Below are 26,482 nucleotides of genomic sequence, written 5' to 3' on the forward strand. Positions count from 1 at the left end.
GCTCTTTGTAGCAACATCCACAATATGAAGCTTTGTCTGCTGTTGTCGGTACAACTTTCTGTTCTGTCAGAATCTGCTTTATTGGCTGAACAAGAGGACATACAAGAAATCTGACTCTGTTCTTTTTTTCTCTGAGTGGACTTTAAGTCTTCACTACACCTATATAACATAAATCTGCAAAGACATGGACATAAACTGCAACTTAGCTGATTGTTAGAGATATAAAGCTGCAAATCTAGTTTTTTTTCTGAAGCTTTAACTAAAAAATATACAGAGCACTGACTTAAGGTATGTATATTTTTCAAGAACAGCATGTTGAACACAAATTATAGAGGGATATGCTTTGATTTTTAGTTTTATTTCATGGTTATATACGTTGTCTTTGTGATTTTCTGTTCTTGACTGGCGCAAGTGAAAAAGCAGTTCGAAAACTGATCCCTCCTAAGTGCTCAGAGGCTTCAGAGCTTCAGGAATCACCAGGTTGAGTGGAGCCAAAGTCAATTTAAAATCTGTTGCTGCTATATTTATGACATTGGGACACAACAGCAAGGACGCTGATGTGATTAGGATCAACTGGGATGAAGCTGTGTGCTGCTTGTTGCCCGTCTATTCCCAATTTAAAACCATTTAACATCCAGTTTAGGTGAGATCAGGTTACCGTCAGGATCTATTGTCAGCCTGTCCTGCACGGCTTATCGGGCTATTTTCTACCGCTCACTGGCTGGGCTAAAAAGATATTATCATTTCGGGTTTTTTCTCTCAGGGCAGGCTTAATGGCACCGAGCCATGCCAGTGAATAGAAATGAATCCACCAACGACACCAGGATCACATGACATGAGAGAAAAATAAGGCCAAGATAAGAGACTGCAACTGGTTTTCCAGAGGAGGTTTTCATCCTGAAATTTCTCTCCCTTTTTACTCTCAGTCTATCTCATTGTCTTTGTATAAGCAAACAGGAATTACAAAAAGCCAAACAAAGCGAGAGTGATGAAACATGACTTGACAGCTGGAGCTCTTGTCTCCCAACAGTCTGGTACCAAGCTAGATACCTGAACTCACCCACTTCCAGCACTGTGAAGTAATAAAACCTAGCCTTAATATAAAACTGCAATACAATATTCAGATCAGCTCTGTTTGTTTTGAGGTATCAAAGTGGGCCGTACGAAGAAACAAAGTAGATTCTGACCAATAAACTGATCAGATAGTGACCAAAATCAGAAATAATTGAACAGACGTCCTTGCGTGGTCATTGCTTTACTCAATGCTAAAGCTTGTGTGAGCATGAATTGATCATTTTAAGTAGTTAAGTGTCCATTTATTTTTGAACCCCTAAACTTTGGGTACTATGTGTTTAGCTAACCCTAAGCCATTTTTGGGTGTTTCTCTCCTCTCCTGTCACAATTTTACTCACTGTAGGTCTCATTTTTCACTGAAATATAAAGTCCTGCACCACTATGAAAACAACACAACCACGGTTAGAAAAAAAAAGATTTTATGCAGTAAAACAAACAAATAAAATGAGAAAAATGTAAATGAAAGTTGCATTTCTTTTGATTGTTCATTTTGTAAAAACAGAAAGAAAAACTGTAATCAGTTCTAAACAGTTTACAAATACTGAAAATAAGGTGACTCTAGACACCGTCAATGTTTTGTTACTCACATTTTTAATTTGCTACCTGAACTTGTCTCATGTCTGCCCTGCATCAACACAGCCTTCAGTTCAACCCAGTTCAATCAAAATGTTTTTGATTTTTTGTCAGGTAACTGTTGGCATAAATGGTGATAAATGGTGTAATTGAGCAGATTTTTTGAAAAGATAATGTGACTGTCAAACCAACCAGTCCAGCTAAAATGGTCGCTTTCCAAATAGCTCTATGCTGCTGTAAACTCATTCACATTACAGCTGTGACCTTGAAGTAGCATCCACTGTTTATCTCAGACTGAATGTGTTGAGGCATAAATACGTAGCTGTACAAATACTCAGGGTTTGGACTATTTGTCACTCGAGCTTTGCTCATCACACGCATTCTGGTGTTTAAAAGAAAGAGTTCTAAACCTGCATTTTTAAAAGGAATCTTAAAGATTGAATCATAAATATCCCTCTTGGGCTTCTGAACAACTGCAGTATACGTTCAGTGCTACTCTGAACAAACTGGCATATTAGAATAAAATTCAGTATTATAGGAAATATGCTTCATATAAAGCATTCAAACTTATTTGTGTGTTTAATATGGAGTGTTATTCTCCTCCATTTTCGGTCTTAATGTTTAAGTAACCCAATCATCTTCTGACAGAAGCTTCATATTTACTAAAAGACACCAGAGTGGTATCTACATTTGATAAAACATCAAACTACTACGAATATGGAAAAGGTTAAATTCATCTATAGCGGTGTAGAAGCATTTTGAGAGAGCAGTCGCTTATTTTTTTCAATGGGAGTGACATCATCGATCAAAGTGAGCTCTTTCTGGGATGCTAATACACTACATCATCAAAAGGAAGTGAGCTTGGCCAGGGTGAGTCAGAGAGAGCCCCACAGGAGTCTTATATCAGTGTGTGTGTGTGTGTGTGTGTGTGTGTGTGTGTGTGTGTGTGTGTGTGTGGATGGGGTGATAAGGGTGGCTAATGGATAAAACTCGAACACCTGCTCCCTCTCACTGTCTGTCCAATACGTGGCTACTGTACCTACTGTTGCCATGTTACGGGTCACTCCAGCATTTCTTTGAACAATAGTCGCCTCAGTTCAAGCGACCACGACAACCTGTTAAAATTCTCAGCAAAATCCATTTGCTTGCAACAGAAACGTCAATGCACATGCAGTGTGAGCGTGGACCTTCAGGTAGAAGCAAAAGAAATGAGGGTACATGACAAAAACTGGTCAGTTCCTGCATCTTTTGCTCGTGTGTGACAGATTTCATTCCAAAATAAATCATTTTGATGCCTTTCTCACCCCTAGATCTGAAACACTGCTGCACTAATTATGCACTGCACTGATTATGGATTAATTAATTGGTAAACTGGCAGAATTCATCAGCAACTATTTTGACAATGAATTACTCCTTGCCTCTCACCAGTGTCAGCAGAATTAAGCACCAACAGAACACACTCCTTTTCTCTAGCTTACATTGGACACTCTAAACATCTTTGAGTTCAGACAGGCTCTAAGAAAATGTGAAGGACATATTTATTTATTTATTTATTTATTTATTTTTACTGTTTTCTGGGAACCAGATGAACAATCAGTTAACTGAGAAAATAATCTGCAGATTAATCTATGATGAAAACAAGCAACAGTTGCAGCAGCAATCTTATGACACCTCATGTTCATGAAGAGCGATCCTCCATTCATCAACAGATCTGCGAGTGCATCCCTCATGTAGCAAACTCAAACTTGTATGCAAGTCCTCAACTCTAACCGGCCTGCCGCTGTATTTTGAATAGAACTGAAAAGCACAAAGCCTCCTGATTGAAACCCCATAAACCATTTTGAAGAAGCAATAGCACAGCAACAACTGTAGCAGCAACAGTAACAGTCTCCTATTTTGTGAACAACAAACAGTAGATTTCTTTTTCTGTCTGTCTGGGCTCATTCTTGTTGAATCACGACGTGCTGATATATTTTTCTGCTATTCTGAAGATTAAAATGCTCCCGAGCTTTTAGTCTATTGTGTTAAAAAAAAAAAAACAGACATTGGTGGCAAATATTTGCTAGTTTCAACTCCTCAAATGTGAGAGTTTGTGGATTTTATCTGAACTCCAATAAATTTTAAGCAATTTTAAGATGTCGCCTTTGGGAAATTCTCTGAAGTCTAAATCTGCGTTTTTAAGACTGTCGCTGCATTTCAAGGTGGAAACACTCAGCTATTGAGCGGCGTTGAATGCTTATTTTGCTCATGATGTGTCCTCTAGCAGAAAACGCCATATGGATGTGCTAACAAGGAAAAAATAACAACATTTTCACTGCAGGGAGTCTTTAAGATTGATCAGCCTTTTCTTCAGTGGATTTTTGTACCTAAGAGTGCAGCTACAATCCTAAAATAAGCAGTGTAATCCTATTTAGGTTTTTATGAATTAATGTATATTAATGCATTTCTCTTTTATTTTCATTATTGAAATAGTGTAGCATTAGTAATGCTGTTTTATAGTACGTTAGAAAAGCACGCTGTGGCATGACTAAGTCACAACAGTAATCTCAGGCCTGGATAATCACTATATGAGATTTTTCATGATTAAAACACAATTTCTGTCTTCACAGTATATATATATATATATATATATATATATATAAATGCAATGATGTGTCCCACTGTGTTCTCATTCTTTAGCAACGCACAAAATAAACTACAACGTGCAACAACACACTGCCTTAATATAGAAAGGTGTGATTATACACACGCACATATAAATTCATCTGAACTGCCTGTGGAGTCTTTTCTGTCATCCACATAAGAAAATGATCTGATGCAACTTGTGCACATTATAAAGATGCCAAAAGACTTAAATAAGAGGTTTTTTGAAGATGTAATGCAGCAGTGCCAGACTCTCAGATGTTTGCACATACAAAACAAACACCTCCCTGGCACATTTAATTCATTATGCACAGCCGCTCTGTGCTACAAGTGACTGCGCATTATTCACAATGTCCTCCGCCGCTATGCTTTATTACTGCAGGACAATTCAAAATAGATTAAAGTATTCGACAACTTTGCCTGAGCAGTGAAGACAAGGTGTCACATGGCGTTTCTATGGTTTTGTTTTCAGTGCATATTTACCCAAGGATGACGCGAAGGCCAACTGGAAACCAAAGAAAAGGAAAATGTTAATATGCTAACACTGGGCAGAGTCGTGAGGCTTCTGTTCTGTTTCGGCTGCCAAAAATGACAGCAGATTGCAAGGCAAATGTCACACAGTGTATTCTTCAGTTTAATAGTCCACTAGCCTTCAAGCTTTGCTTAAAAGCCTTGAATCCAGACGTCTCTACACAGAGGTCTGAAGTACTGTCAACGTCTCAATAAAATGTGCGACCTACAGCAACCTCTGCTGCTTCCTTTTAACAATGGGGAATTTGAAACGTTATGAAGTGCTATTTTCTACCATTCTTATGTGTTTTGGGGATGAAGCTGAGTACAAGCTTTTGTGTTTTATAGGTGTCTGGCATGATAATTCAAGGCCAGTAAAAGTGGTTCAAACATTAGAAGCTATTCCCAAATATATTCCGGCCCAGATCTGTTGCTTTGATGTGCACTTTGCTCCCTCAGTACGAAACCTACTCTTTCTGAATAATACTGACATCAGAAGGCTGCGGTGAGGCAGAACAAAGCAGTGGGCATGGCAGTGAGTGACAGGAGTTGGAAAAGAGAGCTGGATCTTCTGCAGTGATCATACTCTTATCCCTTGTGCTTAGCATATTGGAAATGGGCACACTGCCCAGAACAAAATATTGGACAAATTATGCTAGCGTGTGTGTGTGTGTGTGTGTGTGTGTGTGTGTGTGTGTGTGTGTGTGTGTGTGTGTGTGTGTGTGTGTGTGTGTGGTACTCCTACATCAGAGCGGGATGAGACACGCAGCATGATTTGTGTTTGTTTGTGTGTGTGAGTGTATGAGCATATGGGTTAAGTGTAAGTATACTCCGTCCACCTACTACAGCTCAGGACGACATGATAATCTTCACTTAGGAGGAAAATAACTCACATTAATGACATGCTCTCTCCCACAACATAAAAAATACAATCACAGTCAAGTAAGTCCAACTACAGCCAAATAAAATGGACTGAATGGAGCCACAGATCACGATAATATTTGCTGCTGTAATTATCTGTATTTAAGTGTTTTTCATAAAGAAAGGTCGGGCCTGTTGCAGCAAGGTCCAAGATTATGTCACTGCCTGAAATGTGTTACATATGTTGAGCAGGGACAGCTTTTTTCCCAATTATCGGCATCGTTGTTTTCATTGACTGATTAATGATCGATTAAATGTGCTACTTCCAGTCTGATGCAGCTTCCTCTCTGTCTGTAGTCACTCTGTGGTCTCAGAAATGTCTCTCAAGCAGCAATTCCAAAAACCAAACAAAAAAAAACAAAACACACTGGTGCCACAAACCAGGACAATAGCTACATTCACAGTGGCCAATGCTATGCTAACAGCTAGCAGCTAAATTGCCAGGCAGTCACAAATTACCCAGAAACAGAGTCTGGAAAAGAATAAATAATAATGCTTTAAGATCTGGACCTTAGTGAGCAATAAAAGTGATAAAACAGTGAAATATTAAGACAGTACAACAGCAGATGTAACTGCTGAAGACGAATTGATCAATCTCAGTCGATCCCACATAAATGGAGGCAAACATTCTTTTTCAATCACTCCTAATGCTTTTTTACACATTCAGTCATAGTCACCCTTATTAATGAAGAAGCCTAGTTATGAATAACTGGTTCTCTGTCATCACATGCTGTGAAAACATTACATTTCCAAATATTGATTATCGGCCTTCCTTGATTAACAATAATCAGCATCGGTATCAGTCCTGAAAAACCCATATTGATCGACCCGAAAGCAGACTTAGTTAAGAAGAGTCAGTAATTGACTGCTGAACTGTCAAATATAACCTTTGTCTCCTCAAACCTCGAAGGCAGACACAACATCTTGTTGCATTTCAGCCGCATGTTAGCTCCAAATATTGGTTATCAGTCATCTTTAGGGCTGGACCCGAATATCCCGAATATCCGAATATTCGTTCGCTACGGCACTATCCGGATATTAATTTTGGTATCCGAATATTCGCCGCAGTCGGACGTCACCGGGCGGAAAGAATATGCAGCGTTACTGTTTTCCCTCTGCCTTTGGCCCACATCGGCTCATCTCGTCATGTGATCACATAAACATATACACATATGTCGATGTGATCACCCCCTCCTCCCCCCAGAAAATATTCGGAGCTCGTCTCTTCCCTGCGCCTTCGGCCCATTTCGGCTCATCCTGCCGTGTTCTCCGGCTCATTTCGGCTCCTCCATTCGTGTTTGTAAACACCACCTGAATGGCCAGGTTGTTGCCGACTCTGAAGCCACGCTTCACTTCGTTGCATAAACACAAGACATGATGCTGAAGACCGGTGTTTGGGAATTCTTCAGTTTAACTAAAGACTCAACGAGGACAAAATGTGGACCCGGGAGACCAGACGAACGGATCCGAATATTCGGCCCATCTCCGCCATCTCCACCGTCTTTGTTAGGGCCCGAATATTCAGAGGCCAGAAAGCACTATTCAGGCCAGCCCCAGTCATCTTCACGTTTAATGATTGATATCAGCCCTAAAAAGAACCGCATTCAAACCTTTTGTCAAATTACTGAATGGAAAATGACTCAACAGAAAGCATCATTTCACTCATTTGCGTGTTCAGGCACTGTATCAGTAGCCATTTTAATGACACTCAGCTAAACCAGGCTCTACCTCACTTTTATCTCCAATTAGTCCAGTGTCCACAATCATACTCACAGATGACCAACCAAGTGAACACAAACATATAATAGTATATACACAAACAGCCATTTTCCTCCCGCCTCTGTCTCTGTGGAGTGAAAGTAGATCCAGGCAGTAAAGGGATCCAGATATTGTAATAGCCACTTAAATGGGGTCTACTGTAGCCCACAGCTGCTGCCTACTTCTAATCTATGCCGGCCCCCCTCCTGGCCTCCAGTCTTTTCAGCCTGTCCTGCTGCTGGTGGTTGGTCTTCCTCCCTGAGGGCACACAAGGCTGTTAGGCCACCATTAGTCCTGCTAATGGGCCTGACAACTGCACCACATCCTCAGCATTTAGACCTCCTCCGTCTGAGATATGGATATCGACCACTTCAATGGAAATGGGAGAGTAAGGGCAGGGGGTGGAAGTCCATTTGATATGTACATATAGGCATGAATGCTACGCATGCACACACAGAAACAAACTAACACAAGATGCTGCCACAGTAAGAATACACACACACACACACACACACACACACACACACACACACACACACACACACACACACACACGCACACACACACACACACACAAATTAAACTACACTCAGCTTCTAACTAAAATCAAAAGTGCAGTCTGACTCCTCAGTAATCTCCTTCTAAGTGCATGTGTCTTTTATGTGTTCCTGATTTTAGCTAGCTGGTGAGTCCACTGTGCTACAGTGTGGGTGTGAGTCTTGCTGCGTCTCTGCATGTACATTACATTTAAACCTTTATGTTCACATCAAATTTCCTCCTGTCCATCTGCCAGACTGCCTGCTTTACGCTCCCACTGTGAAATTCAGATATAATTATTTTCTGATGAAATATTTCAATCTTAAAGACTACTGAGCTCAGCAAATTGACTGTCTTCTCATTTACATTGAACTCTGCCAAACCTTAAAAGCACAAAACGAGCTACACCCATTTTTATTCTGACCAAGTGATAACCGTTCTACAATAATCGATATCACACATCCAATCTGAAAGTCTTTACTTCTGTGATTTACAACATCTGTTACCTAGAGGGATTAATTAAGTAATTTAAGAACAGAACTTGATTACACACGACCTCATCAAAGAAGCGTTTTTAAAATGTTGAAAGAAATAGTTATTTCATTAAGCAGAAATGGAGAATCTTCTTTGGTTCCATATTCTTATATGTAAAGAGTAGCTGTTCTTTGTTGGACATAACTTTAAAACAAATACGGTTGATTTTTCAATGCTTAGTCGGACAAAATAAGATGATTATCGCTGTTACTTTGACCTGTCTGAACAGATTCCAGTAATTTTTGCCTTTTCATAGAATAAAAATTTATTGCTCAATTTTTTTAAAAAAATTGATAGCTGATAGTATATTCATCACTTTACAACATTAATCTCCAATTGTTTTGAAACTCCAGTTATCAAATTATTATTTTGGTCACTTTCTGACATAAGAATGCCCAAAATCTGTTGGTTCCAGCTTCTTAAATGTGCATTTTTGTCATTTCTGTTAATCGTTTATGATTGCGAACTGGGTTTTGGACTCACAGTCTGACAAAATAAGCTGCTGAACATGACAGCCACAACTTTAGGGAGTCTTAATGGATATATTTTCACTCTTTTTGTTTTACACACCAAACAATTAGCCCAGACAATAATCAGCAAACTGTTAACTTTAAAATGATCCATTACATTTCCATGATTAACCTGTGAGTGTACACACAAACATCTTATTACTACTTGGGGAAAACTGCAATGTATTTCCCTGCACTCTTACCAGCTATGGAAAGACAGCAATTACGAAACCCCTTCAGTCTAAATGTCACTGAGATACAGATGAGCGGAAATCTTCAACAAACAGATCAATAGGTGCAGTTCAACAAAGGTAGAGCCGGACACAGCTGTAGCAGATATCTTTGTGTGCTTTAGAATAACGGGGTATCAAGTGTAACTCCATCACAGATTTATCTTTGCAAACGTAATTCAGTGCTTTGATCCACCGGCCTGACATTAGGAGCACACAGGACCTGTAGGAGCACAAACTTTAAGCCTCACAGTGGTGTTACCATGCTCTACTGTAATTTGTGGAGGAAATCCGCTGTTTGTTTTCTATAAATGATGAGAAATCATCTGGAGCATCATGTCTTGGCACAGTGTGCAGCAAAGTATTTCACTGTAAATGAACTCAGGAGGAAGCGGAGACAGACAGTGGCCCTGATAGTGAGCTTTGCCTGCCTCATTTGATTAGTTTCACACGCCCACCAGGCTGAGGAAAGCCTCGGAGGAAGTTCAACCAGCACCTTGACATGTCAGTCATAATGTACAACACATGGATGCACATCTATTTATGTTGTAGGTTTGTATATATTAACAGTGTCTTTTTATACTTATATTGTCTTTTATGGAAGTGTTTTATATTGTCTTATGGCTGAAACCAGGACCAGGGTCCAATTTTGTATTGTTGCATGTGCAAATGTGGAATGATATGACAATAAAGAACCTTTGACCTTGACTTTGATGGATGAAGTGACTCGTCCACATTATGCAAATGTAGCAGAACAGTCTATTCCACCTCCTCGGTCTACTGAAAGCAGACCACGCTCAACATATTACTGATTATAAGAGACTTAACATATTACAGTGAATTCAACAGACAAACTGTCCTGCCTTTTTTATAGGAGTTATTACAAAACTGTGCATTAGAGAAGACTGGGCCATGCTTTTAACTTTTTTAACTTTTAACTTTCCTTTTATTACATCTAATGGAGTGTGACCACAGTGGATGATTGAATGAACAAGCTAGACTGTTTCTATGGTTGTTGTTTATTTTATAAATCGCTGTGATAAAGAACTAGGAGTTGTCAGGAGTTAGTTTACCAAAGGAAGCCAAAAATTATATCTTAGTCAAAAAAAATGTATATTATGATTTATAGAAAAGTACACAGCAAGTGGTAGAAAATGGTTTTGCATTGGCCACTCCTAGTTGAATGTAACTGTTTTGTTCAGCCTGAAACTGTAACATGTTGTTTCTGTTTTGTGCCTTTATAGCTTTAAAACCAGAAGTTCTGATTCAAACACTGTTGTCGTAAAAGAAGCACATGTTACATCAAGTCAAACTAGTGTTAAGAGGGTTGGATATTTTAAGGGTAATTTTGTTACTTTTCCTTACTTTGCTCTTATCTTGGCCATTAAAAGGACTATTTCTATATGTTGTATCTATTTTTTTTTTCGTTCACAACAGCCTTGTCTATCCAGATCGTCCATCATTTGATGTGATAATACTTGCACATTTGTTTATATTAGCCTTTATATCAAGGAAACATGCATTATGAAACGTTACACAACATAATTGGATGCTTTTATAGTCATTGCACAGCTGTGCAATGAACTCCTCTTTTGAAAATACAACAAAAGTGCAAGATAAAAAGATAGAAGTAAAAAAAAGAGACCCAGTTGTTCTCATGGAATAAATAAATATGTGATGTTTTGCTGCATGTATCTCACCATAAAACGCTGGCAGTAGATTAAAAGGGAGATTGTGTGGAATCTGGCAACATTACATTCATAATATTGGGACGCCATAGGTCTTAGAAACTGGGAAAGACGTGCTTAATGGAAATAACTACCATTATTTAGTCACAGAAGTGTAAACCTACTTGGCAAATGTTTGACAGACCTGTGATTCTTGAGACCCACATCTGTGTAAAACCTCCATATATCAGGCTCTTTACTGCTGAATCCTCCCTCAGTAAGTAAAACAGTATTTGTTGGTATTGTTCAATGCAGACACCAGGACAGGTAAGTGAAGAAAGCGTCTTCTCACCTGCAGCCTCCGTCTCCGGATGATCCCAGAATCGTCCATGGCGCGTGTCCGGCTTCACACCTGAAGGCGCGGCCTCGTGCGTCCTGCCGTTTCCAGGTGACCGGGGCGAGAACGAGGCCCCAGTCTCGCGTGGCTTGACGATTTACAACTAAACCGAATCGCTTGGTAGAAGAGGAGGTGCCGTTAACATCATCCGCCAGCCAATGTTCCGATCAGTGCCAAGAGATCGTGGTCAGCGCGTAAAGGGGACACCAGGGCGAGTTATTAGGCATAAAAAAGTGGAACTGGTCTCGCGTTACAACCCCAAAAAAACTCCACCCAAAGTGTAAAAAAGTTCTAGCCGACATCCCATGCTGCCAGAGACTGACAGAGACTACTGACGAGGCTGATCTGTGCTGGGAAATGCTGAATAAGCGGGTGGAGGGGGGATCAGCATGAAGCCAACTCCAGCTGAGAGAAGAAATCCAGTCCGTCGGAGCGAAGGCTATCAGGGCTCAGATTAGATAAAGCAGACAAGTTTGCAGACATCTTCACCCCCGCTGAATCACACGTTGTCCGAGTCAACAATCTGGCGAATCTCTCAGCAGCTCGTTGCACCAATAACAGCCGAAATAAATTAATTCAACTACTGTCATCGTTTTGAGACGCGTCGATCGCTGCGATGCTCTACAGCCGAAATCCTCCACATCCGCAACCCGCAGCCAAGTGCGTGTGCTGAGAAGGCACCAGTGCATGCGAGTGCACGGAGTTCATTGCATGCATATTGCACATGAAGCTAATCTCGGTTTTACGACACATCCGCACGCTGTCAGAGCATGTGTGCATTCAAAAAAAGGCACGATGAATGAGAATCTGTGGCGTCTCTGTGTACACACACATAGATGTATACGTCCATCCATGAAGGATACAAACGTCGGTGGTGAAAGCAGGTTGGTCGCTTCTGGTCTTCGTCCGTTTTAGGTCATCAGGCAACGAAACGATGCGATCATTCCGTTTTTCTTGTGAAAAAATGATCCGTGGTTGTTACACGGGCTCCGCTCCATCCTCAGCTCCAACCACCCACTTCCTACTACCGAATGACGGTTAACCCCTCAGAGACCGGAGGCTGAGCGGGCTGAGATGTGGGTTTTTCCATCCCCTTGTTCTGCCACTACAAGGAGTTTCAGGTGGGAGCTGTGGAGGAAGAAAGTGGTGGCAGAAAAGATGTGAAGACTGCAGTGTAGGATTGTAGATAAGAGTGGGACACCTGAGCTCTATACTGCAGCTACTGTCCTATCATTATAATGCAGCCTATGTGTCCTTTTTCATAATAATGATAATAATCTGTGTTTATAGAGCACTTTTCAAAATCCAACTACTTCCCATGGCAGCAAAATAACACAGATACGTCATGAAATCAACAGATTTTACAACATGGTGCATAAAAACCCACACAGTGTAAGAAATGAAGAAAATGAAAGATAAAACTGAAATAAAATGATGTCTAAAGAATTCAACTAACTTCTTTTCCTCAGGCTCATTGTTCCAGGGCTTTAGGGCATCTAACTCCACCCCATTCAGTTTTCTCCTGGAACAGACAGAGCAGAGGATCTCAAAGTAGCATACATGCATATAAGACTTCAGAGATATAGCAAGTAATCAACCAAATTACAGAATCTATCCCTACATAAGCTAAAACTGTGATTGCATTTCCTAAATCTGATGTTTTATACAGTCTGGAATCGATAGGTTTTTGGTTTATGTATGTAAAAAGGCAGTTGCAGCAATCAAAGCAATATAAAATAGAAGCGTGTCAAATGTGTCTCTAAAAGTGAAGATAGAGAGCAATTTTGAAGTATTTCTTAGATGATAAAAATATGATTATGCAAGCTCTGTGATGAAACTCAGATTACTGTCAAGCTAGACATCAAGATTCTTTAAAACAGACTTGGCAGGATCCAAGAGAAAACCAGCTGACTGAAAATCTGTCCATGTGCGGTGACACAATAACAAGAATTTCTGTTTCTTGGGAAGGTACATCTGTGTGTCATCGGCATAGAAATGGACAGGGATACTATCTTTATATATGTATAAAAGCACCAAAGCATAAGCCTGCAAAATGAAAATGGTCCTCAAATTGAGCCATATGGCACACCAAAAAAAAGATATATGTTTGTTCACGGAGAGATAGAACCTCTTATTTGACAAATACGTTAAAACTGTTCTTAAGCTGTTTCTGATCTCTTTATCCACTGTCTCAGTCTTTCTAACAGGATGCTGTGATCAATCATGTCTAAGGCTGCACTGAGGTAAAGGGATACCAGAATTGAGCATATGCCAGCATTAAAAGCTCAGTGGCATCTCAGTGCTGTGGCCCCTCCACAAACCAGATTGCAAGTTTTCAAAAATGTTTTCCAAAACAGATACAACTTGTTTGGACATTTTGAATGTGACGTGAGTGGATTACAGCTGAGTTGCAATAGGTTTGCTGTTCTAAACAAATGTGTTTTGAGTTGTGTTTCCATCTATACAATAAACTCTAGCTGATGGATGTGTAGCAGTAGTTGGTTTCAGACTTATGGTGCTGAGTATAGAGGTAGAGGTAGACAGCAGAGCATCTTAAAGCACAGGAAGGGGTGTATTATAGAGGGATTTGAAGGTAGGAAGTAAAATCTTGTAAAAAGCCCTTAATGACCAAGCTTCATGGATGTTATTATTACAATAGCACTCTGCTGTCAGAGTGCAGGCTTACTTATGGTTCCTGAAGTGACTAGAGGTAGAATAGCAAGTAGATGCTTCAGCTATCATGTTCCTCTCTTGTGGAACCATCTCCTTTTTGATAAAGCTCCAAGTATATTCTGATTCACATGATCCTGAATCATTACTTAGTTATGCTACTGTTGGCCAAGACTATTGGGGGACTTCCCATGATGCACCTCTCCTGTGTTCTCTCTTTCTCTGTCATACATTTATATAACAGCATTTCATGACACTTGATTTTTTTTTTGTCCTGTACTTCGTGTTTTGTCCTCTCTGCAGGCATTTCTGGCTTTGGAACTACATGTGTCAGCTCTGCGGTTGCTGGCTGCACCAACCTCCACAGTGTTTATTATTCTTTTATGTGTTGCTTGTCTGATTTCTACCAGTTATCCCCTTTTCTCTGTCTTTTAACCTCAACCCGTCCTTGAGCCTGGTTCTGCAGAAGGTTTCTTCCCACTAAAGAAGAGTTTTCTTCTGTCAACAAAGCTCTTGGTCAGAGGACTGTGCTGGACTTCTCTTCATAATTTTGTGAAGTCCTCATCTAACTCTTTGATGTGCCTTGAGATTTTACATGTTGTGGAATTGAGCAGGGATCCAGTGGAGGTGAATAAGGAGGCATGTGATGTGATCGAAGGAATTATGGTGACGATCCCAACAGCACGATTTTAAATGATTTGGAATTGGTGGAGAACTTGATTGGAAATTCCAGAGAGAATCACTTTGCAGTAATCAATGCACAATGTAACCATGGTGTGAATAAGAACTAACTAATCAATCAACTAATTACTTCAGGCCTGATCCAGATCAATCTATATAGACTACAGTGGCGCTAGAGGAGTTTACCCCAATTAGTGGCTCTCATTTGAACTGTATGCTTTAACTGAGGAAAGGAAGGCTGAATTTAACAGACATGAACATGGCAGCAGTGTCCAAAATGGTTCCTGCTAACTTGACATTAAACCTAAAAATACCCTTTGCATGTCATTTGCATTGAAAGTTACTAAGTTACTTCTAAGTTTAAGAGGTCATGTAGTTTTCCCGGTGTTTTTGTAAGCAACGTCATCGAGCTGATAGTTAACACAGCCTGTTGTCATGCTGCTATCGCTGTTACAATGAAAATGGCATTGAGCATTATTCAACATTCGCACATGGCTTTCACAAAATATTTCAAAGCTCCTCACCCTTCAGCTAGTTGCATCCCTGATCCACATGCCAATGAATGAAACCCCAGGATTGAAATTCCCACTGTGGTGGTTTTAAAGAGAACAACCTTTACGGGTGTAGATAGATTAGCTGAAACAGCATGCTTTCTGTTCGTCTAATAGTCACATCTAGTGAGCCATCCTGTCCCTGCAGAGTCTGTAAACAGATGTATCGTCAATAGAGGGAATGCAGACCCTAATCGACACTAAAGGTAAATCACCAAGCAGTAATCACTGACTACACTGAAACGTTGAAGGATAAAGTCCATCCCAGTCTTCACACAATGTGTTTCAATGATATTACACTGTTAAACATTCTCACAGGAAAGAAAAGCAGGAAAAAATGTTGGTCAAAGGTGGCTTGTAGAAAAGGATCAATTTGGAGAAAGAAAAACAAACAGGAGGCCAAGCAGCTGGTCTGGTTCCATCTCCAGGACAGAGGCAGGCCAGAGGGAGACTTGATCGCTTTCAGCATCATGGTCTTAATGATCCCCACCTCTGTGAGCAGAAGGAGCTGGTGAGCTCTAGCTCATGACCAAAATCCAACAGGAAATCAGCCATTTTGAATTATATGTCATATTTTCAACGATTTTTGGTCATTTTTAACCATTTTCAAAAGCTATATACTCAAACAGGATAACACAGAGACAGCTGAAATTTGGCCAGGATGTACAGCAGGCATGGGTGATCAAAAGTTATCAAAACGCTTTGCAAAAGTCTGAGGGCATGGAAATGGCAACCCCTGGAAATTTACAATTTGTCATGAATTCGCCATGGAACAACAAATGCAGTGTAAGGCCTGGGCGATATGACCAAAAAATAAAATCTCGATTTTTTTAGTCATCTAGGATGATTACGATTTTAATCGATTTTGGTTTTTTCTTTGCAGTCTGTTTGCTATGGCTAGTGCTAGCCATGCCGCACTTCTGTAGCTGTGAGCACTCTTCCCATTCTTTAGGATGCCTCTGCCGGACATGCAGAAAGAGGTTAGTTGTGCTGCTACTCTTCTTTTTCACAGTACTTTTGCAAACCTTGCACATGACTGTAGTTTGCTCTTTGTCAGTCTTGTCAAAGCCGAACCATTTTCATATAATCGATGTAACATGGGGCCCTGTTCTCGCGACCAACTCTTCGCCTGCTGTTGTGTCCGCCATGACAGGGGTGTGAGTGTTTTGGCGGAAGGAGATGAGAGGCGGAAGTAAACGCCAGTGCACAAGTCGTGAAAGGCAGAAGAATAATCTGTATTGTTATATATTTAAGCTCGCCTCGATTTTACGATTTGGCAAATTTTCAAATCATCAGGTTTTAAAAAGGCGAATTAATCAAATTAATTCGATTTATCGCCCAGCCCTAAGTGTAACTGCCCTGAACATGCTCTGATCTGCATCAAACTTTACATATATGATCAGAGTCCTGCCCTGATGACATTCACGGCCATAGTCATAGCGCCAACTGGTGGAAGGAAGGAAATGCTCTATAAGTAGAATGTACATGTTCTGATCTGCCTGAAACTTTATATCTGTGAACACACTCCAATCCTGATCACATCCATGGGTCAATATACACTCTCGGTCGCAGCACCACCTGGTGGATGGACAGGAAAAGCTCTATAACTAGTCTGAACATGTTCCAATCTGCCTAAAATTTTACATGTGTGATTAGAGTCCAGTCCTCATCACATCCATAGGATGACATACACTCTCAGTCGCAGCACCACTTGGTGGACATGCTTGGATTGACCGACCAGCAAGGATGTGAGGACCCATCCAATGCTGCTTGCAGTTTTAATTTAATTTCTTCTTTTTTACCTCTGCCTGTAAAGCACTTTTAATAACCTTTGTGTAAGGTACTATATAAATAGACTTGCTTGCTCCATTTGTTTTAATTGCAGGAAATTGACAAAGACATTCTAGATAGGCACAAAGAACCTGGGTGGGGTGAGCATGTGTCTTTTTGGAAACTTCTCTTTTATCTCTAAATGAGAATTGTAGTTGCTTTTCACTGGAACTTCTCTTTTATCTCTAAAAGAGAAGTCTAGTTGCTTTGTACTGAAACTCGTAGAACTACCATGACCTGGTTGACTGAGAATCTACACAGACACTGGTATCACTGTGTTTTGCCAGTAATTTTAGAACTGACTTCCACAACACCTTAAAGTCAGTTCTTCTTGGGCATTCTTCGCACTGAGATCTGTTTTTTAATGTATTTTTAGGTCTGGGTGGTTTCAGCTCTACTACCATGAATCACGGTTGGATGAAGGTTCGTCTTTTCCCAGTGAAATGCATCTAACCAGTGGACTGAGTTGTGATCTAGCTTGAATTTAAGAGACTGCAAAGATGTGTACTGATATTTGTGACAGTTGTTTTGAGTGTTTATTTTCAAATCAGTGATCTTGTGTATATGCCGTTTGTGCATAAGATCTATTGTAAGCTTAAAGAGATTTTCTGAATAAATGAAACTTGACTACATCAAGATCAAGAACAACTTTCCGTCGCAACGTTTACACCAACGTGGTGCTTGTAAGGTGTTAAAAAAATGCAGTGTCCAACTCTGTCTGCTCTGGATCCTGCTACATATTTGAAAGTTGTGAGACAGCAGTGTAAATAAGGACTGTGGAGCTATTGTTTTCTTAAATGCTGTTTCTATCTCATTAGTTGTGGATACATTTCATGTGTATGTAGGATTTGGGGAGAACCGCTGCCAGAAATGGAATATTGTATTTATAATTATGGTCTCATTATTGTATAGTCATTTGTAACTATAAATGAGCCCTTTACATCTACTTAGACAGCAGGTCTACTAGTACAGAATCCATCATGTTTCTACATTAGCTCAGGATGGGCAAACCAAACACTGGCTCCATAGGGGGTCTTTTCCATTTTTACGTTGAAGTGTCAGTCATCGGACACTCCCCTAAATGCTTCCAGAGGGAAAGGAAACAGAAGGATTTTTATTAAGTGTGCAATCTGCAACCCTAACCATATGACGCCACTTAATCCAATACACTGGTCCTTTAAATCTTAAAATGATATCTTACATCATTCTACAGAATCATCCAGCATTAAGTGTTTTAATCTGGAAGCTCTAGTCAGACTAAAGTCAGTTTTTTTTTTACTATTATCTTTATTACCCCACATGTAAACAGTCCATTATTATCACTGGAGTGTTCTAAATATTAAAGTGATTGCTTTCAAATCCCTTTCACGCGGCCAAATAATTTACTGGGAGCCTGTCAGCAGGAACACAGCACAATGTCTACATATTAAATGTGAATCTTATTCTGTTGGCTGCAGCCTTCAGTAGCTCCATTCTGATCTATTAAGCATTAGAAAAGACAGCAGGATGTTATTCAAGACCGTATCTTACAACAATGGTCATCAGCATGTCAGCAGGTGAAGAATGACGTTTAGTGGAGTGACCCAGTTTCCAGCTTGTCTGACTTCTCAGCCACATTCAGCTTACGCTGCTTTTTCTTATTAATATTAAATAATGAATGAAGGCGCATGAATTTTACATCTTTTTGTTCATTAGGTGCTGTGAGATTTGGGGAGGGGTGGAGGCAGCACAGCGGAGCTCGTTTCAGGCGCAGTTTTAACAGGCAAAGACCTTTTCTTATTGCTCTGTGCAAGAGCTCCAAAAAAATGATGTCATCCCTTTTTTTCAGAGGGAGCCCTGAGGGAGGTCGTCCCGGGTCAGCTCTCTGCAGCCAAACGCTTGGCAGGGCTGGGTTTTTGGAATACGCCTGCCGCTTGTGCAATCCCTTTTCTCATCCTGGTAAGCCTGTCTCACAAGAGCCACGTCAGCTCACATCTCTTCATAGACTGCAAGTGCCTCCCTCTGCATTCAGATGTGCTTTCTGTGTGTATGTGTGTGTGCAGATACACAGTGTATATGTAGAGACGCAAAGTCATAAATCACGTCAACCACTATTTATGCAGGTGCTTTTCGGACATACAAGGAGGATGCAAAACATCCGCTAAATTCAATGCAATCCAGTCTCAAAGCCCTCAAATACATTTTACCTGTGTGATAGTGTTTAAGTTAATGTTTGTCAGGTTGTCAGAGAAATGTTTTCTTTGAGGTTATTGTGTAGTTTGTGGTGTTTTCTACTGGACTGTGCTGAATTTCATTACCTTGGGATAATCAGTTTCATGAGCAATTGATTTGCTAATAATTTTCTCAATCAATGAATTCTGTTTGCCATACAATGTGACAAAGGGGAAAGAAAAAGTTTTTAGAGCTCAATTTGGCTTCTTCAAAGAGCTAGTTTTGTCTATTGTACAGTACACAACTAAGAAATACAAAATTCAAAAGAAAAAACAGAAATTATTCAGTCTTAAGACACTAAAACTGGCATTTTTTTAAAAATTGCACGTTTTTTCAGTTATAAAAATCACTGCAGAGGTACGTGTACATTATATTATGTGTTGATTTTTTAAGCAGCTTGACAAACAAAATAGAGGTCACCATGATCGTTTCTCTCCTAAATTTAGTTTAAATATAATATTAAAAACCTGTAACTGCGAATAATCAGAAAATTTCAATCTTTTGTAACAGTTTTTTTCAACATAAAAATGCTGTTTCCTAATTTTTGGTGATTTCAAAAACATTTCCTTTACAATTCATGGACAATATCATATTCAAGTTTAACATTGTAAATATGTTTCTACAATTAGATATAATTAGCAACAATTACCATAAAAGCAAGCATTAGTTCAAAAATTTTGCATTCATTTGTCTGTTTAATGAGAACTATCTTGTATGACTGCAATGTTTAAAATAAAATTCTATTCATTCATCTACATATTTATATTTACTTATATATAATGGAACGTACATGTAAATATTCTTCTTTAAACATTAAAATGCCCAGATGCCAAAATAATAATGGCATAACACAGGATAAATCCTCACAAAATAACTTTGTGAAGATTCACAATGCGTAGCAGCCACTGTGCTTCCTTTGACTAATTAGTCAATTTAATCATTGGAAAGAAGCACCTTCCGTTTGTGCAGTGTTGATTTGGCACTTTCTGACACTCTGAACATTCACAGAAGTGCTGATTGTGAAATCACTTTAACAGCAGACTAACTGCTGCTAATTGGCATTCAACCTGTAGCAGTGTTTCTAATTGGAACTCCATTAGGTTGAACAATGTTTACATTATTTGCCATCTGTAGGATTTAATTACCTATAACCGGTGTACATTGCATTATATTTTTGTAGTAATGTGATTGAATTACATTACAGTCAGGGTATAGAAACTGAACAGCTGGAGAGAAACAGGTGAAATAATGAATTAATGATAAGTCTGAGTTCCTCTGAGTGCACCTGAACCAAGAAAATGGTCGAATGAAATGGAATTATTTTCAAAACCAAAACTAGGTTGTTGTTGTTTTTTTTAAAAACATCTGATTTAACTGCCTTAGAAAGTTAAGTATTTATTGAAGCATGCAGGAGGCATCAAGACTTGACAATATCCCTACATCTCCACATCTTTCAGCGAACACTCCTCTTAGATCTGTTTTATCCTCTTCATCTCCTCCCATTGTCTTCCTTATTTATATATCCACTCATCTCCATTTATTCTCCTTGTCCTGCAAATCTACTTCTTTAGCGCCACACTTCCTTAAAACCCCACAGCTTCCACCTTCTGCTCTTTTCTAGCTCTGCCCATCTAGAAGTGGGTCACAGACTACAGCTGTGCTAAAAGCCTAGACTGGAAAGAGAGCTCCTCTAAATAAAACACAGAGCGACCAGCAGTCTCGAGGGCGCCTCATCATACATACATAAACCTACAAAGATGGAGAGTAGAGGGGAAGGAGTTCATGAGGGAGAGATAATGTATATGCAACACAACTACTTGATTGGTTAAGTGGATCTTTCAGTTTCAGTTGCTAATAGCAACAACCACTGGAAAAGTTCTGAAGCAGTCTAATTGAAATTGTTACAACGGTCATTTTCACCAAGCTAATATTAACAGGCAGCTTTTATCTACCCTACAAATGTATTTGTTGGACCAATTTCTAGAGGTGCTCTTTGTTGTTCAAGGTGTTGTGTGATTGATTTTCAGTTGAATGAGGACTCAGCTTGTTCTGCACTGCATTCAAAGGATGGTTGTTAGCACTGCGATGTGTGAAGTTTGGACATAAATCAAGAGTGCATTTTATTTAGACAATATTGATTCATGGCCTCTTATTATTAAACAGTCCAACAGCTCAACACCTCAGCTAATTCTTGTTAAATAAAAATAGATTTAGTAGAAATACTGTTTATTTTGCTCAAAGTAGGGTGTTGCCAAGATGAAAGTTTTGGTTAAAATATTGTTTTAGTGTTGGTACTGAAAGTCAGGAGTCATTGTCATGATGGTAAGGAATTAGCTACTTCCTATGATGACATGTTATCCTTTTATTGGTGATACTTTCCGGCATGACAAATCATTTATTTTATGACTAATACTTAGTATTTGTTTGACAGAAATCATTGAGTCATTGCACACATTCACCTCTATTTAGCATATATTGAGTACCGGTAGTTTACTCAGTCGTAAGCAATAAATTAAGATTTCAGATTTATTGTCGTCTTTTTGCCTCATCATTTGTAGCTTGACTATAATTTTAGCATCTGCATTGCATTGTATGACTGTAAGCTGGCTTTCTGAGGACATTTTATGGTGAATAACTTTACACACATGCTGCAGCATTTAGAAGACTCTAACTAAAAGGACGCATGTAATGTCATGCTGAGGTGAATGTAGTTTTCTTGTTAATGTCCTTTCTCTCTAGCATCACCTTTAAGTTGGTATGTTGTGTGTGTTTCAGACTAAGATGCTGTATAGCCAAGAAATTTTCTGCAAGATCCAGATCTGGTGATCCTCCACCAGCAGTTCAAAATTTTCACTAATTTAGTGAAACAGCTTCAGATCCACATGGATTGTTACAAATTTTGGTGTTAACATTCAAGTGTCCCTGAGGATTAATCCTACTACCGTAACTTCCTGACGTCCTCTCGTGGCACCAGCAAGTTGTGATCTGTAGTTCAGAGTTAACAGACTTTTTTTTATGGCATCTTTTCCTATTTATAAGTATGTCTTAGAGTTTGTTGTTTCTCAATTAGTGCCCTAAATCAGACTACTGTGCTACCTTGTTATTGGTTAAATTATATAACATGCAACGTATCAGCAACTATATACAAGGCTCCAAAAGAAAATCCAAGAAGTACTGCTGCAACTAACTACAACATGAGATAAAGAGATGTGAAACTGTGACACCTTACAGATCCAGTTGTCTTCCACATCCATTATATGATTTTATGTAGCTTTAACATTTTTATTTCTAAAATACTGCATGGAAAAAGAACAGTGCCAAAGAGAGCAAGCGGCTATTAACTGCTACTATATAGGTAATTTTAGCAAAAACATCTTTTTTTCTGACTGTGAAAATATGTCAGAATTATAATCTAGTTCTTCAGAAAACTATGGCTTCCAGACATGTGCTGACATGTTGACATAGCTGGAAAAAATAGTCTAGACTAGAGCATCATTTTGGGGCAATGGGGACACCATGTGGACAGAATCAGCTATTCCAACTAAAACAGGCTACCATATGGTGAATGCAGCAAGCAAATGTCAGGCCCCATGAGCAAGCTGGATGAACAGAATTTATTCTAAATTGTAAGTAGGAGAGCGTTTGTGGAGGCCGGAGGTAGCATGGCTGGAGTTCACACTGCTGATCCACAGATAGGAGGCAGCTTTAGCTCAAGTTACTGCGATTGTTACTGTGGGAATGTACGGGGCAATATATGACATTCAGTGAGGACTTAATAACAGTCATGTGAATATTAATGAAAAATCAAGAGATGGCTTATTTGCTCAGTTATCTTTAAATCTTCGGGCAGGTTGGAGCCAACACCAAATGCCAAGCTTCTGCAGTTTAATGAAGAAATCCTCTAAGGTCACTTCCACAGATGATGGTATTTATGATACATTTGCCCTCTGATACGTTTACTTACTTCATTAGCAAAAACAGACTTCCAATGAATAATAAATACGTCACAAAATATTATCACTTTCTCGTTTTTTTTAAGGACACAGCAGATGATCCTATGATGACTGCATTTTGTTTTGAAAGTCAACTTTTCTAATCACAAATTACAGGGAAATTAAAATTACATGGAAAGGAAATTCACATCGCTGTTATGTTTTGGAAAATTATGGTGTAATCTAAAAACAAAATATAATTTTTCCATTTCCATGCCACGCATCAGTCTTAATATCAGTAAAATTCTTAATTCTTGCTAATTATTGATATTTGGATGAATGTATCATACATTCTGAGTTCAGATTTGGACTAATGGGATAAACAAGAGCTTGGGGAGTGTTGAATTTATAGTTAGTTACATAATGAAGAATTCCACAAGGGCACTAATATTTACCCCTTATAATATATTCAGACTCCTAGCTGAATTGTCTCACACAACCAGGACTGTTTTGGCGCCTAACATTCATTCATGAAAGCTTTCTGTGTCAGTAGTGGAAAAGAACCAGTGTAATCCAATTTGGAGAATTAAAGAGATGCCATAAGACGAAGCTGGGACTTGGTGTAACAACCTGAGGGATTTAGAGACCAGCTGACCCGAGATGGCCTGGGCCAGGGTGACGAGGCGGCAGTCCTTGGTGCTGTAAACAGCACATTAGTCACAGCTGACACTACTGAGACAGGTAAATAGTCAATAAAAAAGTAGCGCTAGGTATAAAATATTAATAAGAAGTAATAAGCAATGCATGTGCATGTTATGGCCTGAGCTAGGGCTGTAAATATTTATCTGTGGTTGGTATAAAAATGGTAAACAATAGCTAAAATGACCCAAATCAGATTCTCAAACTGAAAATTTCTCATTTTGTCTGATGAGCAGTCCAAAAAAAAAAAATTACAACAATATAAAATAGAGAAAAGCAGCAAATTGTTGTATTTTGTAAGCTTGAACCAAAAGATGTTGCTATGCTTGTGCAATTAATACCTTAGATGAGCAGCTACTGTAACGATTCAGCTCTGGTCTGTGTTAAAATAAGCAATGAGATCTCAAATGATTGACTGTACTGGGACATGCTATGATATTTGCAGTATAAAGCCACACAGACAAATCTGGAAAGAAAAAAAAAGGATGTGATCTTTAGGATATTTTAGTTCAAAAGAAGAGACGTTTTTAAAATGGAACTCAACATACATTAACATCAATCTAATATTTGTTGACAAATAAGCTGTAGATATTAAATAAGAAAACTATTTTGTAGACTAGATTCACAGATCCATATAAAAGGTATTACTAGCAGTGAACTCATCTTTGTAGACTGATCTGTATAATACAGTTTCCTAATCAGATGTACTTGTTTCCTGCAAATTAGCTTGGACCTTTGATTGATCTAATTTCAGTCTGCCTACAGCTCTAACGAAGCGAATGAACAGTTTGTGTTGTGAAAGACGGCAGTAGTCCTTGCTGATAGTCTGGAATGACTCATCCTGGCAGCTCCTCCTGCATCAGTTACAGTCAGTAATCAATGGAAAAACAAACGTGCTGCCAAATGTTCACAGGTTCTAATCTGTTCCACCTTGTCCTTACTGACTGCAGGCACTGGTTGGTATGTTTTAGTCAACTAAATGATTGAAACTTTAAGAGATATCTTATGTTTCAGTTTTAATTTTGTTCATTTGTGATGTTAGAAACAGCACAGAATGCATAAATAGGAGGGATTTTCAGTTTGTGAGGGAGATCAGGAGAAGCATTTGAAACACACTATAACTGCAGGACAACTTTCTTAGGTAGTCGAGCAAGTTGTCCACTAACTGCATGGTTGGTGGTTTGATCCCAGCCTCTCCACATGCCAAACTGTCCTTGGCTAGACATTGAACCAGAAGTTGCTCTAATGATATTGTTATGTGTCTTTTATGTATACTATATGCGTTTTGAGTGCCAGTAAGGTGGAAAAGTGCCAGATTTACATTCTGGCACAGACACTAAAAGAAGGCATGTAGAGATGTCTCTCCATGCTTCCAGTCTGTCAACATAGTTTCAGACCCTTCCTAATTACATGTTTACACACCAAAGGCTATAAACAACTCTAGTAATTTACTATGAAACAATGGCAGGGTGATCTAATAGAATTACGTTAGAAACATCTCGCACTTCGACCTCTGAGATGTTAACTATTTTTAATCCCATTGACGTAGTAGTACTTTGGGCTACTTAGAGGAATTAGAGAGGAAGGCTGGGGAGGTTATAAATGGATGTTCAAGGAGGGACCAAGAAAGGAATCAGACAGGACACAGCAGATCAAGATCAACAACGCACTGGTCAGGACAGAGATCCAGACACATCCTGCTGAGGATTCAGCAGATCCAGAGCCTGACCTCCTGATACTGACTCGCCTTCGTCTTCAGCTTTCAGACATCCGACGACCATCAACAACCATGGAGCCTGTGGCCCAGACGCTGAGCGCCAACGCAGCCTTCGACAGAGAGGCTCTTCCCAGAAAGGTCCTGCAAGCAGCACCCAGAGGAGCGTCGTCTCACTTTGTGGGGAGCTCCATCATAATCCTGTCTGCATTTGCTGTCTCCACGTTAGCTATGAACTGTGGGAAGAGGATCCAGGAGTCCAGACAGAAACCCGACAGGGACTAGCAGCGTCTGACGTATGGATACAGCTTTTACAGCTAATGCTTGTAAACCTGGAGACGTCAAAGAAGAATATATATTTTTGTAATGGTATGATTCAGATGTTTTGCGGCTTTCACTTATGGTCAGCTGTCTTTTGTGTTCTTGTAGCAAAACGAGATGCGTGTTGTGTCTTGCGTAAAGTCTGTTCAAGTGTTAGCCTGGAGAAAAAGCCTGGAGAGTCAGAAGATGATGAAGCCCTCAGGGGATGTCAAGCAAATCAACAACACAAGAACTGTTGTGATTTCTGGAACACAAGCAGCAGAAACTCATCTCAAGATGCAGTTACGGACGCCAAATGTCTCTTACTGGAGAAATTCCAAGAAGGAACCAACATGCAGTAATACCTTCAAACCTCATCCTCCGTCTACCTCATACTTGTAAACCGCACAATAATGGATGGAAAAAACCTATTAATGATATAGTTCAAAGTATATCTGACAGCATTAATGTCAGTTATGGTCATTATAAATTCATCTAATATTATTAATAAAACAAAAGAAAACCTTGTTTTGAAGAAGTC

At 39.4% G+C, this 26,482-nt stretch overlaps 1 protein-coding gene and 1 long non-coding RNA gene across 3 annotated transcripts in view; one reads left to right on the top strand and one right to left on the bottom strand.

Annotated features, from left to right (window-relative positions):
• Nucleotides 1-12,437, bottom strand: part of mast1a (microtubule associated serine/threonine kinase 1a) — a 91,178-nt gene extending 78,741 nt beyond the window's left edge. For both annotated transcript variants that reach the window (XM_022190630.2, XM_022190629.2), the window contains exon 1: nucleotides 11,309-12,437. In XM_022190630.2, the coding sequence (XP_022046322.1) occupies nucleotides 11,309-11,347 (39 nt within the window). In that variant the 5' untranslated portion in view covers nucleotides 11,348-12,437. The remainder of the gene's footprint in view (nucleotides 1-11,308) is intronic.
• A 4-nt stretch (nucleotides 12,438-12,441) lies between these two features.
• On the top strand, nucleotides 12,442-26,469 carry LOC127533362 (uncharacterized). The gene is made up of 3 exons (XR_007941118.1): nucleotides 12,442-16,235; nucleotides 18,914-19,023; nucleotides 25,687-26,469. It is a non-coding gene; the product is annotated as an uncharacterized LOC127533362 (long non-coding RNA).
• Nucleotides 26,470-26,482: the final 13 nt, after the last annotated feature.

This window comes from Acanthochromis polyacanthus, chromosome 3, assembly GCF_021347895.1.
Source record: "Acanthochromis polyacanthus isolate Apoly-LR-REF ecotype Palm Island chromosome 3, KAUST_Apoly_ChrSc, whole genome shotgun sequence".
Taxonomy (NCBI): Eukaryota; Metazoa; Chordata; class Actinopteri; family Pomacentridae; genus Acanthochromis; species Acanthochromis polyacanthus.